This window comes from Uloborus diversus, chromosome 10, assembly GCF_026930045.1.
Source record: "Uloborus diversus isolate 005 chromosome 10, Udiv.v.3.1, whole genome shotgun sequence".
Lineage (NCBI taxonomy): Eukaryota > Metazoa > Arthropoda > Arachnida > Araneae > Uloboridae > Uloborus > Uloborus diversus.
The window spans coordinates 135854923-135872095 of NC_072740.1; the positions used below are offsets into that span (position 1 = coordinate 135854923).

Genomic DNA, 17173 nt, shown 5'->3' on the forward strand with positions numbered 1-17173 from the left:
ATTCAATTTTTTTTTCAATTCATTTTATTTCAATCAGGGAAATATATATATATATATATATATATATTACAAATATGCATTTCACATATAAAATAAAAAATTACAAACAGAAATATATTTCTCTCTGTCGAATTGAGAATCTCTGATTGAGTAGATGGGAGTAAAGGCTATACAATAGCCTGACTATCTCCCACCACTCAGAGAAGAGCTTAATTTAGAGCCAGTTTATAACTAATATAAAATTAACAAAAAATAAATGCATAATCATACAAAGAACACATAAACACAACACAAGTAATGCTATTAAAGTACGTCTAATTTTATAACAGAACCGAGGCATACTATTACGAATATGCTACTTTATCCTAAATTGACTGCAGTAGAATTGAGTATAAATTTTTTTAGCCTATTCTTAAACAAATTTCGATTATTAATGGTTTTTAAACAATTGGGTAAGGTGTTCCACAATCTTGGTCCGTAGGAGTTAATGCCATTCCAAACCAAACTTTTATTTTTTTACTCCTGTAAATTAAATAGCTTAAATTTTTATCTATCTACTATGCTTGACAAGTTTTTTCAACTTCTACGACTCGTCTATGTTAATAATTCTAAAGTTCAATCAACTTGTTTATCTATCTGCTATGTTATCTGTCTATTTAGTATACTGTCACTTCTTCAACTATGATGGTTCTTACTTTCACTTCAAATTATATGTTTCCTAAAGACTTCACTTTGCTGTCAAGGCTGCGATTTTCTCTTTTGATGTGTTCATTTTACATTTTTGCTGTTTTTTATTTTCACGAAGTCGTTAAACAGTTACTTAGTTTTGATAAAATCACCTAATTATTATTTGTAGGAATTTTATAAGTTGAAAAGGACCATTAATGATTGTTGCATTGTTTTACCTTGGTGAGTTATGGGGCTGAGGAAAAGCGATTTCATGCATGAATTCTAGTAGGTCTGCGCCTTTTTTATACCAAACGTAAATTCTATTAATTATTTCACTTTATTCGATATTTAACATTTAAGATGAAACTATTCAGGCACTATTATGAAGGCCTTTGTAAAAAGTCAACTGAAACTAGAACAGCATTTAAAAGTTAACAGTATAAACTTCTTAATAATTGTTTTTAATTTATTTTCCAGATGTGTGATTTCGAAAGCAGTTAAAAAAATGATACATTGATACTTTGTCATCTAGTTTTCACGTTTAGAATTCGATTCTTGTAAAAGTATTTGCGTTTGTTCTGTAGAATGAACATTGTTTAAAGCTCTGACGAAAAGACAGGCTATTTTCAATTTAATGTACTTTTACTTTATAGCTTGCAATATGTATTGCAATATTTTAATTAAACTAACAATATTCAACATTATCAGGTTTTCCACATTAAATTCCATTATTTGGCACAATATTTCATTTTTAAAAAACGTTGAACCATGTAAGAGGAAACTTGAATGCCACCGCTTTTTAAAACACGATTCAACAAGCTGTTACGCCTAATCTCATAAATCACAAAATCAAGATATATGTTTATAAATTTATAAGAAAACAGATAACGAAAAATAAAACAAAACTGTTTAAATTACTTTTCTGTATCTTGAACATCTTGATTTCAAACATAAAAATCTCCTGTCTGTTAGATCTCTAGCTACTAAAAATAAATTGTAATTTTACTTTGAAAAACTTTCCGTACAATCATATTTTGCCGTTTAGAAGGCTCAGAGGAACTTGCTCCAGCCAAGAAGTAATCTGACAAAGCTCTTGCTCGAGAAGCGATCCCAACTTTACTCATTCGAGTACAGTTTATTAGAAATTCTCAATGGCTAGATATTAAACGGGATCAGAGTCAAAATATTTTGCTAGCTTTCAAAGAAACTTCGACTCAATCTTCTTCATAAAAGAATCGCCAAAATAAAAACATCAATACAAAGAATCCCCTCTTTTCGAAGTTGTTCACATGTCATTAAGCAGTGTCCTGACTTGGAAATTCTTTTGCCTAATTGAAAAGGATTTCATTTCCACTATGTGTTCTATCGTAAACTGCTGGTCGAATGGTTCTTCTATTCTCCGAGTGTTTTGAATCACTGCCTTCACTTTTGTATTCCCGGCCCGTGGCAGCGTAAATAACGACTTTCAAACATCCGAAAGATTCAACGAGAGCAAATTAAACTGGAACTTGTGCCTAAAAAGAATGAAGAAGCGGTTATTTCATATTTAAGTGATCTGTTTGTTCACTTTGCCCAGTTCTTGCCAAAATCGTTGCTTCAAAGCAAGGGCGACCCAATTAGAATAGAAAAGATCGATTGGCTTTGTGTTTAATCATAATGCAATGGTTCTTTCTGGACGATGAATATCACGAAATCATTGACGAAAGAACAATTACCTTACCATTTGCTACTTTAGTTCATGTAATAGAATTCGTGGTTTTTTCCAATGTGGATTTTTTTTTCTTTTTTTGAAAAACTGCTACACACACATCACAATTACAACATTATTTACTTGTAGAGAGATTTTTTTTTTTTTTTAATTTTGCTGTTTTGTTTAGATTTCAGGGCATTGTTAAATTGCGCATTTATTTTTAGACAATGAAATGTTCAACTTTGCAATGGCACTCATTACAATACAAACTGTCCAGTTAAAATACGTTGAGTTACATAAAAATGTAATACAAAGTATAAGTGCTAAATACTATTTTATGTAAATCATTTCAATAAATTCTAAACTGCATTACCTTAAACCAGTAAAAACTTTATTTATTGTTTTGCTTGAAACAAGCGTTTTTTTGTAAAAAAAAAAAAAAATCTATTAATAATAGAACTAAACATACTCATCAAAATTCATAAAATGTCGTGTAATCTCTGATGCAATCAATATCAGAATGAATATTTTAAACGATTGGAAATTTCAGTCTGGATTTGTGTGGGTTCCCCTTTAGTTCCTCTATTAAGTATACCAATTGGCAAAATATTCTAAACTATATTGGTCACTAAAAGCTTACAAAAATTGACCACTAACATGAACTTATAAGGTAAGAATGATATTAGTGTAAGGCAATTGCCATACCGCTGAGTGAATCAGCAGTCAGAGTTTTCTGCAATCTTTAAATTGATAAGACCTCTCACGTGCTTGAATTTTGTTTGGTAAATTCATCGAAAATGTAAAATGACGTCGTACAAGTCATTTTTAACCGACTTCAAAAAAGGAGGTTATGATTTCGTCATGCGGCTTTTTATGTATGTTTTCGTATTACTTGAAGAATACTGTACCGATTTGAAAAATTATTTTTGTGTTTGGAAGGGTATACTTTCCAGATGGTCCCATGTTAATTTTGTCTGGATCTGATAAGGGGTCTCGGAGAAATCTAAGAAACTTAACATTTCATACGTTGTGGCTACGTAAACCAGCTTTCGTCACTGCGCGATACGTCACTCACAGGTCACGCGATTTTGGCGTGAATGGTGAATTTTTGACGAAGGAATCTTGTCTTGAACAATATTTAATTCTTACGCATCGGAATGTTTGATTTTTCATGGAGCCGCCTGTTAATTTTAATTATAGTCTTACTAATGTATTTATTACTTATGAAGCAAATGAGTAAATTAAATGTATTTTGCTACGAAAATTGTTGAATTAATTAATTTAATATAAAATTATTTTTGAATAAAAAAACAACAGACTTCAAAAAACTAAGACGAACTAAAAAGTGAAAAATAATTGGTCACTTACATACGATTTCCTACCCAAACCCATAAATCAAATTTATTTTACCATTCCAGTACGAAAATCAACTAAACTAAACGCTCAGTTATAAAATAAGCACTGATTATAATTACTATACTATGAATTATTTTAATATCTAATTAATTATATACGATCTCTTAATTTTTAATAACCTTTTGACGTAACTGAGTAGTTTAACTTTAAAAACTAATTTCGCATTTAATTAAATTAGTGTTTAACTCAGGATACGGTGGGTTGTCAGTTACGTTAAGCAGTATATATTTTATAGCAGGTCCCGGCTTCAAAAGGTTATTAAAAATTAAGAGATCGTATAAAATTAATTAGGCATTAAAATAATTCATAGTATAGTAATTATAATCAGTGCTTATTTTATAATTGAGTGCTTAGTTTAGTTGATGTTTGTACTGGAATTATAAAATAAATTTGGTTTATAGGTTTGGGTAGGAAATCGAATGTAAGTGACCAATTATTTTTCACTTTTTAGTTCGTCTTGGTTTTTTGAAGTCGGTTGTTTTTTTATTCAAAAAAATTTATATGTTCTTTTGAACAAGTTACAAGTAACTTTTGAAGAAGTGTAATCCTCATCCTCATATATATATATATAAATATATATATATATATATATATATATATATATATATATATATATATATATATATATATATATATATAAAATAGTGAATTCACTGATCATGTAACGTTCCTGACGTCATTACCCTCAAAATCGTGCCATAGCATGATAATTTAATAATATTTGGTAATGTTTGACATGCAGGGAAGTGCTTTATTTTGACAAGACTGAACTGGATCCAGTAACTTAACATTTTTACTGATAAGACTCATTTTAGCAGTATGAAGAAACGAAAAAGTGGTCAACAATGAACGCTATCTACTGGAGTTAGGGTTAATTCACTGGAGTTAGGGTTAAAATTTCAAGTATCAAAATATCACCAAACATGCAAATGCTTCGTTCAAATGTAGAAGCAATTTTCACCCGTCGTACCTTGACGGGCGATTTTCTAGTTCATAGTAAAAAAGTACCAATCGCACACAAGTTTAAGTTTTGGCTTTTTGCATATGTTTTTTCAAAACCTAGATTTACTCAAAACTTTGTTAGAACGATTTACATCACTTTTATTCTAAGCACGACATATAACGCAATGGAACGCTTACATGCTCTTTGTCAGGTTTGTATTAGGTGCGATTATACTCTACAGCAGTTGTAACCAATCTTTATCTACCCCAGGGCCGCATTTTATATTAAAATGATTCTCGCGGCCCAGAACACTATACAATTCCCCAAATCAGAATTTTTCAAAATAACATAATAAAATATGGAAAAAGTTAGAAAATTAAAAACCAGTAATTGTAGTTATCATTACTTGATGCTTCTTTTATTAAATGCATCTGTTTCCAGAAGCAAATTTCCGAATATATGACTCTAAACCAGGAACGTTGTCATTAATCGTGCTTTTCGAATCGTTATATGTAACAAAACAATTCACACGGATCAACTTAGTTGGCTATAGGTTGGACACCACTACTCTAGAAACGTGTAGTTATGCTGTGACTAAGATTATGCCGTAAATAAAACAGGTGCACCTCCTTATGGAGTGGCTTGCACAATCTACAGCCATCCATATTATAAAAAAGGTGCTAAACGTTCATTTACGTACATACCTTCGTGATATGTTGGAGACTAAACAACAATAATCAGCGCGCTTGTTTATCGGAATCTTTTACATTCCGAATAAAGCTACGTAGACATGCAATTTTTTGTTATTATAAACATCAATTTTCAACAAAAAACATATACTTAACTGGATATAATGCTACGTTAATTGTGTGATTAGAGCTTTAAAAAACAGGTTTTTACTGAATATAATGGGAAATTCTCATCGACTCTTTGCAACGGTGAATTAGAAGGTCATTTCTTCTTTTTATGATGCAACGAACGTAAAGATTTTTTGGATAAAAGGTGAATTTTATAATCTTTTATGTGTGTAAAAATACTTGACTTTTAAAAAGCGTCGATTGCTATTTTGAAAGAGGAAGAGGATACATTTAACATACATTAGTTCTGAACTTGATTCCACCCGTTTTGCGGTTTGACGTGAAAGTCCTAATGAGATGAAGCAATTACGCTCACGATGCATTTTAGTCGAGGGATCTAATAATATCTAATTTGCCGTGGGCAGGTAAACGGCAGTATCTGCAGAAATGAGTTTTCGAGATATTTGAAGAAATGCGTGTTGAATTCAATACTAACAATAGGGAAACGTTGGGATTGGACGTTTTTTTTTGCGTCTTTGTTTTCAGCGGAAACCAAATAAGCAAGCTTGTACAATAAAGCTAATGTACAACAAATGACAAAAATGCAAAAAAAAAAAAAGCAAAATGAAAGTTTTGCAGTTACTGCCCTTTACCTGCCCACGGCAGTAATGTTCTCAATCCTTATTAGCGGGAAATTTATTTAGAAACCTAGTCCGTTCGTCTTACTTAATTTACAAGAACTCGTTCCTTTTAAAGTCTTGTCTAAAATGTCAAATTTATATTTCTTAGTTACTAAACATAAACAAATCAGGGTAATTCTTCACTTAAATTAGTTTTGCAGTGAAAAAGGAAATAATAATAATAACTATAACAACAACAATAATAATAATAATAACAGAAATAAAAGTTCAATTCCGTGTGAAATTGTTCAACGAATTGAAAACTTCTGAGAGCAGATAATGAAGCCCAACAAAGACTCTGTTACCCTTGCTCTTGTTTTGCAGTATGTGGTTAGGTTTCCAGAAAGCCTAATTATTTCTCAGACAAATTCTTTCACACATTTTTTACCGCTTCGTACAATGATTTTAAATAGGGAAAACCACTTTTGGCCGAAGTAACTCAAAGGCAAGGGTAACATTGGCCAAAATAAAAAACAATTATAAAGGATAAAAATGCTTTGAAGCGAAGTGACCACTATTCAAAAATTTAATTAAGATCACTCAAGATGCGTAAAAAAGGTTTCCACAACTTGGAAATATGAATAGTTACGAAATTATTGAGAAAAGATGATAAAAGTTCTAAAATGTGGGCCAAAGTCACCCGAGTTTACGGTATTTAACCGGAGCTCCTATTTGGTAAATAGAAATCAAGAAATGGTGGCATTTATATTGCCAAGGCTGTGGAGCCTGGAGTCGAAGGTTTAAACTATCAATTGTCAGAGTCTTTCATTTTCCCTCAGAGTCCACAACTCTGCGAAATTCGAGTCGGAGTCGGGCTGATTTTGGGGTAAAGGAGTCTTAGTCAATGGTTCTAAAATTCCCGGAGTCGGTACTGTTCCCTCCGACTTCACAGCCCTGATATTTGTTTTTCGTTTATCTACTTTTGGCTCTTTGTGTGTGTGTGTGTGTGTGTGTGTTTGTGTTTTTTTCTTTATTTATGGTATGATTTGGCGGTTTATCGCTTGACCATGAAAATAATTGATGCAGTAGTTTTATCAAATGCACTGATGACGATTTTTGAATTTCTTAAATATAGTCATGTAAGTATGTATTGACATTATACAACATTTTCAACCATTCAATGTTGTTTTTGAGAGATGCAGATAGTGATAATTCTAAGAAATGTTATCAAGAAATAAAAGGCATTTTTTGCAATAAACACCATTTGTTACTTTGTACTAGCATATATTCCTACCATGACCCCTTCCTCGTTTCTATTTTCAAAGATCTTTGTACTTCTTATTTTTGAGCTAAACTTCAATTTAAACTAAGAAGCATGAATATTTTCGCACAATATTGCTGTATTAATATCTAAACAGAGTATAAAAGTCTTGACTTTTTTAATGCATAAAGATTATGTATAACTTAGACCACACCCTAGTAAATAGCATATTAATTTTTATCCATGCAATTTGAGGCAAAAAAAAATACACTGTAGTTTCTGAATTATAATTCACGAAAACAGTTTTGTAACTTTATGTGCGCTGCAAAATTTCCTGCTTGAAATATTTTTAAACCGCGCAGTAGGTAAACCGTGTTAAGTTTCAAAGAGTATAACTAACTCTTTGAAACTTAAATATGAGTAGTGAAAAATATTGTTGTCTCGAAAATCGTTGAATGAATTTGCCTAGTAAATGAATTTAAAATCTATTTACATTTGACATCCAGAAATTAATGCTCAGAGTTCTTTGATTTAATTTAAAAATAATGTAAAATAACAGTGTTATTTTTGTGTACCTGTACTTATATATTGTTTTTTTAATTTTATTGTTACATATAGTTTTGTTTCTATACACATATGCCTATTTTTCAGTAAAATGAATTAGAAAAATCAAATTACTACGTAAATAAACAGAAAAGAAACATTAAGGTAAATTTATTTTTCCGTTAGATATTTAAGACAAACGTAATTAAAATCATATAACAATTTTAAAAAATAATAAAATATGTTACTGAGACTAGAAAAAGCATTTTGCGTAAATCTATCTCTGTCTATCTACATAAATGTCTACATCCTATCTTAAAAAGTATTGAAAAAAATTGTTTCCATATAGTTTTTGCTAGAATGCTTTTTGTCAATCTTTCTGCGTCCTAATTTCTTTTTTTTTTTCTTTGATATGAATCATTTTTGTTGAGCACTGAACCTGTTAAAGAAATTTAAAAATCATTGTGCAGATTTTATTCTTGAATTTCATTCATTTATGCCAAAGATTGCATGTAGTAATTCATATTCAATATTTGTTTTGATCTTTTTCAGAGATTTAAGCTGGAACAGCATCAAAGAATTGGATGAAAACGCATTTTCTAACCTTCCTCGCTTGCAAGAACTGTAAGTGCTTGTTTTAATATGTTTACAATGTATAGATGAATTTCAGAAAAATAAACTGAAAAATTTCGATTAAATTCATTGTCCATTGCATTGTATTTCAAAATTTATGTATTGAAGAATTTTGGATCAAATCTTCTTTTTGAGTGATTATTTCTGTTATTTTCTGTAATAAGATTTTCTGTAATGTCCCGTTTTGAAGGAAGAAAATTAGCCACCTTAAACGTTATACCACCAGTTACATCAGAAATCTTAATTTTTAAATAAATTTTTAGTTAGTCAAACACGTCTTAGTAAGTGAAATAACTTTACTCATGCTGGACTTCTAGCTTTTTATGCTGAGCAACAGCTAAAATATGAAGCGTTGCGAATTCGACGGAGAAACTCAACTATTGGTGATTTATCAGAAAAACGCGTTAGAGAAGTTAGTTTTTCCTAAGAACAAACAGCCATTTTGATATATCTTTTACTTCAAGTCTCCAGACTAAAATCAGGATGAACTCAGCATGAAAAATATACCCGTAGATTCTCTGGAGGGTCGAAATCTGAACAGCGAAGAAAAGAAATGAAATGATCCAATCATGAGATTCGTATGCCAACTGCGAATTGTTCGTAAGAATCAGTTTAGTTTCATTGATCACATTCTAATTTTAAGTAAATTTCGAATCATACTTTTAACTAAACGCTTCTTGCAGTACATATTTCTTTTTTATTTATTTAAAGTCAGCAGATTTCGTAGGTCATTTGCGATGCTTTCACAAAAGAAAAAAAAGCGGTATATTTTTAAACATTATTTTAATTTTTTGCCAATCTTGACATTATGATGCCACTAAAACATGAAAAAAATGCAGTTCATGAAAAATTTTTATTCGATGGTTTATCAAGTGATTTTTGAACTTATAGCCTATACATGACTCATGTTCCTTAAATTGTTAAAGTATATCACTATGTTTGTTTGTATGAAAAAAATTTTCCGTACAAACAAACGAACAACAATTGTTGTTCCATAAAAAAATAGCCGAAATTACGTGTTGGTTTCTAATCAAAAAGAAGTAAAATTTCGTCTAGATCAGTCGTAGCTTTAAAGCAGGACTTGAACAACGAGGAGTGGTATCTTACTGTCTTTAAAGATTATATTTTCATGCATAAGATGTGCCTGAATTCACATTAATCTGTAAAAAATCACATAAAACTAAAAAGAACAATTTGCTCTCGATCCTGTACTTTTTAAACGATACTTCAATGATATTTTTAATAAAGAAATGAAAATCCTTAAAAATAAATTATTTTTTTCGTTTAAATGACCTTATTCTCAAGAGTTTATCAATATGTTTAAGGATTTCTTAAGTTTATTATACAATTTATGGATTCATTTAAAGGTTCAGCCAAGATGTTAATTTCTGATGATATTCCAGGTACATTTCAAAGTGTTTGCACACTGGGAAGTTACCAAAACTCCATTGTATTTGTTTTTCAGTACCTTGTTTTGGAATAGCTATACCAGATTATTGGAAGTTGACTTTATTGACTGGGTGCTGCGAAGGGCTGACGGATATTAATGCTCCCACAGCATATCAGTCATATATGTCGCTAGCGTGATAGCATTGGCCACTTGACAGATGTTCCTAACTCATGGATGCCAGTTATCAGTTTGTCACTTGTGTTGTCGGTTGCGCAAAAACTGTCGTCACATCTTCTATTAACTTGTATATTATTTTGGATCATTGATATTTAAGCTGAAAATTTTTTCCTTTAAATAAACTTATTTCTTATATTCGGCAACTACAAAGTAGGAAGAATTTTTTTGCTAAACTTTAAACTATATCTAATTATTTTGTCTGTTTAAGCAATTGTTTCTGTATGAAGTATACTTCACTTGTTAACTAATGCTTTTCTGGAGAGGTTTTTTATGTCAGAACTTGTATTTGAAAGATCATGAAAGCATTACCTTAATATTACATTTGACTGGGTTTTTTTTCCATTTCCTTCCATTTTTTCGTCGTAATTTGTAATCTTAACGTTGGATAAGTATCATAGATCAATTGTATATAAATGTCTTTGAAAAACTTATTCATGAACAGCAAATGTAAATTTGACTTTGTAGAAAGCATAAGTTTTAAATTACTACTGGGTCATTTGACAAAAATGTCAACCTGTGGGCGAAAATTTCAAACTCAATCTACACTGCTCAAAACAATTAAAGGAGCAAGCACAAAAGTGAAGAAAACCGTGCGAGACAGCCATGTATTGGAATAAAATGAATAGTACTCGCGTATCAACACGCAATACAGAAAAAAACACGTAAAAAAATTGGAATTAAGCTAAAATATGGAAAAAACATGAAAAGATGATTTAGGGCAACAATTTGCTACATGTAAGCGATGAAAAAAAGTACTGTTTAAACATGATGCATGAGTTTTAATAGGACGTGTGGTCCCCTTGAACAGCTAAGACTGCTCCATACCTGTTTGTCATGGATGCGATGAGGTTATCGATCTGACTCTGGGGAATACTGTTCCACTCCTCAAGAAGTGCAATCTCCTAGTCTCGGACAGTAACAGGGTAACCCTGGTCGCGCAGAAATGCGTCGTCCGAGCATGTCCCAAACATGCTCGATCGGATTCAGGTTAGGAGAGCACGCTGACCATTCCATACGCTATATGGTTTCAGTTTCAATCATGTTTTCCACAAGACGAGCTCTATGTGGTCGGGCGATATCATCCTGGTAAACAAAATATCCAATGGCTCCAGCGTAAGGGATGACATGAGTTCGCAGCATCTCGGCTACATACCTTCAGCCCGTCAAAGTGCCATTCCGAATGATATGCAGGTCCGTACGTCCGCCACCCTATACCATCCAACCAACTCATCTGTATTGTGACCTTTTCACGAATGAATGCAGAGTTATTTCGAGTGCCCCTGTCTCTCCATACCTGAACGCGTCGGATGTCACACTCCAGACTGATTTGGGACTCATCTGTAAACAACACTTGACTTCAATCATGTTGCTCCCAATCTCAATGTTCAGCAGCCCATCTTCTTCGGGCCGCACAGTGGCGTATGGTCAACAGAATGCAGACCATTGGCGTGCGTGCATAGAGCCCTCCCTCATGAAGCCTTTACATACTGTTTGGCTGGACATCAATCGTCTTGTTGGCCAAGAGCAACTGTCTTTGCAGCTGCGTAGCATTCTCTGTTCTGTTTCGACGTGCTGTTAACAGTATATACCGGTCGTCTGTTGCTGTAGTGGCGTGTGGCCGACTTTACCCTGGTCGACGTCTAACATTTCCTGTCTCTTGGAATCGATTCCACAGCCTTGCAACAACACTTCCTGAGACTCCAACAGCATCCGCAACACTACATTATGTTTGCCCGGATTCCAGTCTGCCTGCAACACGCCATGTCATGGATTCCAGTAAATCACATTGTTGAGACATTCTCAAGTAACCTTGTCTCAAGAAAAAATACTGCGCAATCGAATTTCACAGTTACGGCAATAAAACAGACGTTTCTGCAACATCCCGATTTCTGCCCTTATCTCCTTTTTCAGTTTTTTGACGTCATGAACACTGATTTGCATATAAAGTTTTCTTCTTCCTTTTTCTGATAGGCTTTAAGTTATAGATTATTCATTTTATGTTACTTAATATTATACATCTTTGCGTAATTTTGTTAAAACCATGTGCTCCCCTAATTGTTTTGAGTAGTGTATATAAATGTGTTATGCATCATTTTAGAGGTAACATTCTTAATTTTTGAATCAGGTAAAACATTTTTCAAGATTGTTGCCGTGCGTAGACTGTATGTAAAATCTGTATAAATGTAAATCGAATTTTTGAAAAAATTCTCCAAAGCGTAATTTTTATTCAAAAGATCTTAAAAAGTTAACTTGTGCTTATCTCACTCATATCTATTCGTAAAAGAATAATGGTCAAAATCAGAGAAATAACGGCACATGGCATTAGGCGATTTGACGTGAAATGCCTAATACCGAAAGCGATTCCCCCTTTAAAAAACCTCTATAACAAAAAATATCGACACATCAAAAAGAAGTTGTCAGAATGAAACGAAATTTTACATACGTAAGGACGCTATTGATTTCAGAAAGTGATTAGAAAATGACGACAAAATGATCATCTGCTTCTGGGAAAACCTTAAAAGAAGGGAGGTATTAGTGTTTTGTTTGCCTCCTATAGCATGAATGCATAAAGGAATACTGGCAAGGATCGATGCTTAAAAGTATCGTATGTTGTCTTACGTCGACTTGTCCCACATTTACTGTAAATGCTTCACTAACTCAATCGAACCGTCCGTCTTACCTTCCAAACTGATCCCAGATATGTTCGATATGTGATAAATCGGGGGGTCGAACAGAAAAAGAAAATAATGTGGGAGGGGAAGTTCCCCTGACACCCTTGATGTGCGTAATCGAGCATTGCCTTGTTAAAAAATGGCTCTTGGGATCTCCAACATGATTGCCAACAGATGAGTCTGAAGCAAGCCACAAACGAACCTCATGCAGTCATGCTGTTGTGGGTCAATATTAGAGGTCACTATGTTTCGTATATATCATCACCCCACTATCACTCAAGCAATAGGAGTGATGTGCAGCTGAAAAGCAAAGGCACTGTAAGAACGTTCACAGCGGGTTCACTGGAAGCGTATACGATTGTCATTGCTCAATTTGAATCTGGATCCATTCGATTAAACATTCTAATTCCATCAAACTCGACACTAATCGACATGATAGAAATGCAAGCCCTAATACTTCCTTTGTTTTCAGCAGCATGGCGCATCTGCAGCTGGGGTGAAATTATTGGGTGAAATGGCATGTGTGCATGCATGATTCCCTTATTGTTAGAGATTGAGCATTATCTGGGATCCTTTGGGACAGTAAGTTGGATAGCCTACGATTTTGATTGAAATAGTGGCACGCTTATAGTAACTGTGATACGAGACGGCGTGCGACATCGTACGAGACTATTGTGCCTTAATGCTTGCCTATATTGCCTTGTACGTTCATGCTAGAGGTGGTTCAACAGGATATACTAATTTTCCGTTCATTTGGGATTTATCCGATAATAAATGATCATTTTGTAATCATTTTCTTATTTTTCTAATGTCCCCACTTACACTGCTAAAACTGCGAGTTGAAATGTTGTAGCAACAGCGGTACTTCGTAAAGGTGCCAATTGACTCTTTATATGACTCTTAAAGGTGCCATTTGGCTCCATATGGCACCTCTAAGGGTGCCAATTGGCTCTCTCTCGTACCCTTAACTGTGTCACAAAGAACCAGATAGCACTCTAGACGTTGGAGCGCGCCCATCACAATTTGCCATCGAGCTAATGCGCATGCGCGAGTAGTTCATTTTTCAACCGTACTTTGGTAGCGAGAGTATTTGAGATTTTATTTCTATAATGCATTACAGAAATAGTACGGTTATTTTGTTCTAAAAGTTAATTCTTATCGATGCCACGAATCATTTAGACATTAACGTGCCTCCTTTAGGTACTGAATTTTATGTTAACAATTGAAAGTTCTTTCGGTTGTACTCTTAAAAATGCTGAATTTTATTAATAAATCTGCACAATAATGGTGCATATTTCACACTTAAAACTGTGTCATTATTGTACACTGAACGGAAGGAGCCACCCTTGGGTGTACATACACATGAATATGCATAATATACATAAATATACATAATTGTGACCATACTCCGACTGTAATGTATATTAACAGTCGGAGGGATAACGGACCGAGCGGAGCGAGGTCCTGGCGAGCCAGAGGTCTCATAGTACTTTCGTAATGAGACCGAGGCAGGGCCGGCGAGCCGAGGTCTCATTACGAAAGTACTATGAGACCGAGGGCTCGTATCCCGGAGAAATGATGAAAAAAAAAAATTAATGCATTAATTTCGACTTGTAATTAATACAATAATTTATTTCATTGTATTTTAATATGTTTACAAAAAAAAAACCCCGGCCCTGTACATTTTTGAAGCATATATTCGTGATGTTTTTTGTTGTGCTTTTATGTTGTTTTTATATATATTGTGTTCTGAAGTGCTTTGATCATGTTTTTTTATCTGATTTTTTCCTGTTGGCGCTAAAAAAGCATCGCTAAGAACGATGTATGACATATGTCGTCATACTCTAAAAACATGAATCAAATAAGAAACTTCTCAACATATGGCACAACAAAAACAAATAATTTCTTTTCGAAAAATAAATATGATGCAAAGAGTAGATACAAAAATAAGCGTATTGCCCTAAATACGTCAAGCGAGAGTTCTATTCCGCTAGCAGACGATAACTATCTCAAATACTCTCGCTACCAAAGTACGTTTGAAAAATGAACTAATCGCGCATGCGCATTAGCTCGATGGCAAATTGTGATGGGCGCGCTCCAAGGTCTAGTGATAGCACTCTTAAGGAGGTACCGCTGGTGCTACAGCATTTCACCCTTATAGGTGCACCCGTAGTTTTAACGGTGAAAATAAAATTTCGTTTTATTCTAACAACTCTTTCCAGAATCTAGATGCATCACTCTTTTTCGTTATGGAGTGTAATTAGAACGGGAGCATAATAGAGGCTATAGTTTAAAATTATGAAATGTAGTGTTGATTAGAAAGAAATGTGGTTGTAAGAAAAACTAATGAAGTCATAAAAGAAGTTATTGCTAACTACGTTTCGTTAAAAGTATTAATTTTTGTCAAATAATCGGTATCGTTTTTACATGAATGTATTACCCCATTATCCTTTAAATCCTAACGGTAAGTGAAAAAATTATAACAGCACAGCCTTTTTCACTGGAGATATGGAAATCTAATAGAAAGGGAAATTTTTCTATTTATTCCAATTTGTGGCAGTATTTTTTTAACAAAATAATGTCCAAGGGAAAATAACAGTTGCCTAATTAGTGCTGGTGTCTCTGAGCTTGTACTTTATGTCCAATGTTGTACTAACAATGATGTGATTAAAAATAGAGCAAAATATACTGAGCCAAAAGACGAACGAATCTATTCGGGACGAGAGAACTAGAGAAATCTTAGAAGCTGCTTTCTTTGAAGAGAAGAAGTAAAAAAAAAGAGAGAAAGGAACTTCTACACATATGGGAAATCAACATATTTTTGAAAACGTTGACTGGAATTGGTTTATTTATTTTTTTTTTCATCATGAGAAGCTATTCGGAAATCAAAATAAACTCAGAAGAAATATTTACACAATAAATTTTAAAAAACATGAAAAAAAAGTAAGCATACACAGCGATTCAAATCTATACGGTTAAAAGTAATGCCTCTTTACGCCACTTTTTTGCACAACGCACAAAAACTTCGAGATAAATCAAACGGCTTTCAAGTGGAGATTTTTTTAACAGAAAAAAAAGGAAGAATGTCCCCATCAAACACAGGTACAAATGAATTCAAAGTTCAAGCTTGGGAGTCATTTAGACTGAAGATTTTCTCGCATCATTTGATCAAAAGTAATAAAAAAAATAAACAGAAGGCACGCATACGCATCTTTAGGTAAAAGTACCACATATGACATGAAATTTTGTGCAAAGAATACATAATTATTGTAACACTTTTACCTAAAGATTATTAGAAATAATACTGAAACTTTCTGATATATATAAATAAATTTTTTGCAAGAAGTTGACCTTTTGGCTCCAAATTGGCAACAATCATTTTTACTACCGAATGATGATGATTGGTTGTTTTAAAAAGGTTCCATCCGGAACATAGTTTTTGATTCGAAACATCGAACATAACAGACCACATAGATCAGCTTTGTGGTCCACATTTCTTTCCGTACACTTCCGTAAAAAAGTCAGAAACTTACTCTTAGCTTTTTTTTTTAAATTTCGTTCAAATATTTGCTGTTTATGGGTAATAAGTGTAGTTTTAATTACTAACATAAATTTATCATTTTTTATGTATAAAAATGATTATTCTTGAGTTTCCATTGGGTGCTATTACGTTTGACAATTCATTTTACAAGTAACCAGTAGAGCATCAAACAGTTTGTGGGAGTTAAATATGTATTTCATAAATTATGAGGAGAAAAGTTTACTTATACTGTTATCTTTTTTAAATAGAAATTTGGCAAGTAATATGCTTGATTCGGTTCCTGATTCAGCATTCCAGATGCTTTCCCTCAAGACACTGTAAGTATAGTATAAATTTGTAGTAAGTTGTAATATCCTGGGAATTTATTTCAGATGCTTATACTTTAGCATTTTAATTTAGATTCATGTGCTTTCAACACTTTCATTTTAAAGCCAATACGTACTCTAGTATTTTCGCTTACATGTCAGTAATTAAGCATCTTGATTCCAAGTATATATACAGGGTGTACCTGCAAGACCTCTATTTTTGTAACCGCTCTTAGTGATGCCAAAGGAATGAAGGTTCATTCACGAAAAAACCGCGATTCCCTTCGGAAAATTTTCGTGTTGCGGGTGAAGAATTCGCGTTAGGAATAAAATTCTTTACCGGGGAAAAAATCGCTTTATTGCCATTTCGCATAAGTCGGATCGCGTTATAGCGGGAGTCGACTGTATATATATATATATATATATATATATATATATATATATATATATATATAT

The 17173-nt window shown here is 33.0% G+C and overlaps 1 protein-coding gene across 1 annotated transcript in view; it reads left to right on the top strand.

Annotated features, from left to right (window-relative positions):
* Positions 1–6474: 6474 nt before the first annotated feature.
* Positions 6475–17173, top strand: part of LOC129231195 (leucine-rich repeat-containing G-protein coupled receptor 5-like) — a gene marked incomplete in the record, with an annotated part of 122887 nt that continues 112188 nt past the window's right edge. Inside the window, 2 exon segments of the mRNA XM_054865443.1 lie at positions 6475–6518; positions 8492–8563. Of these exon segments, the coding sequence (XP_054721418.1) occupies positions 6475–6518; positions 8492–8563 (116 nt within the window).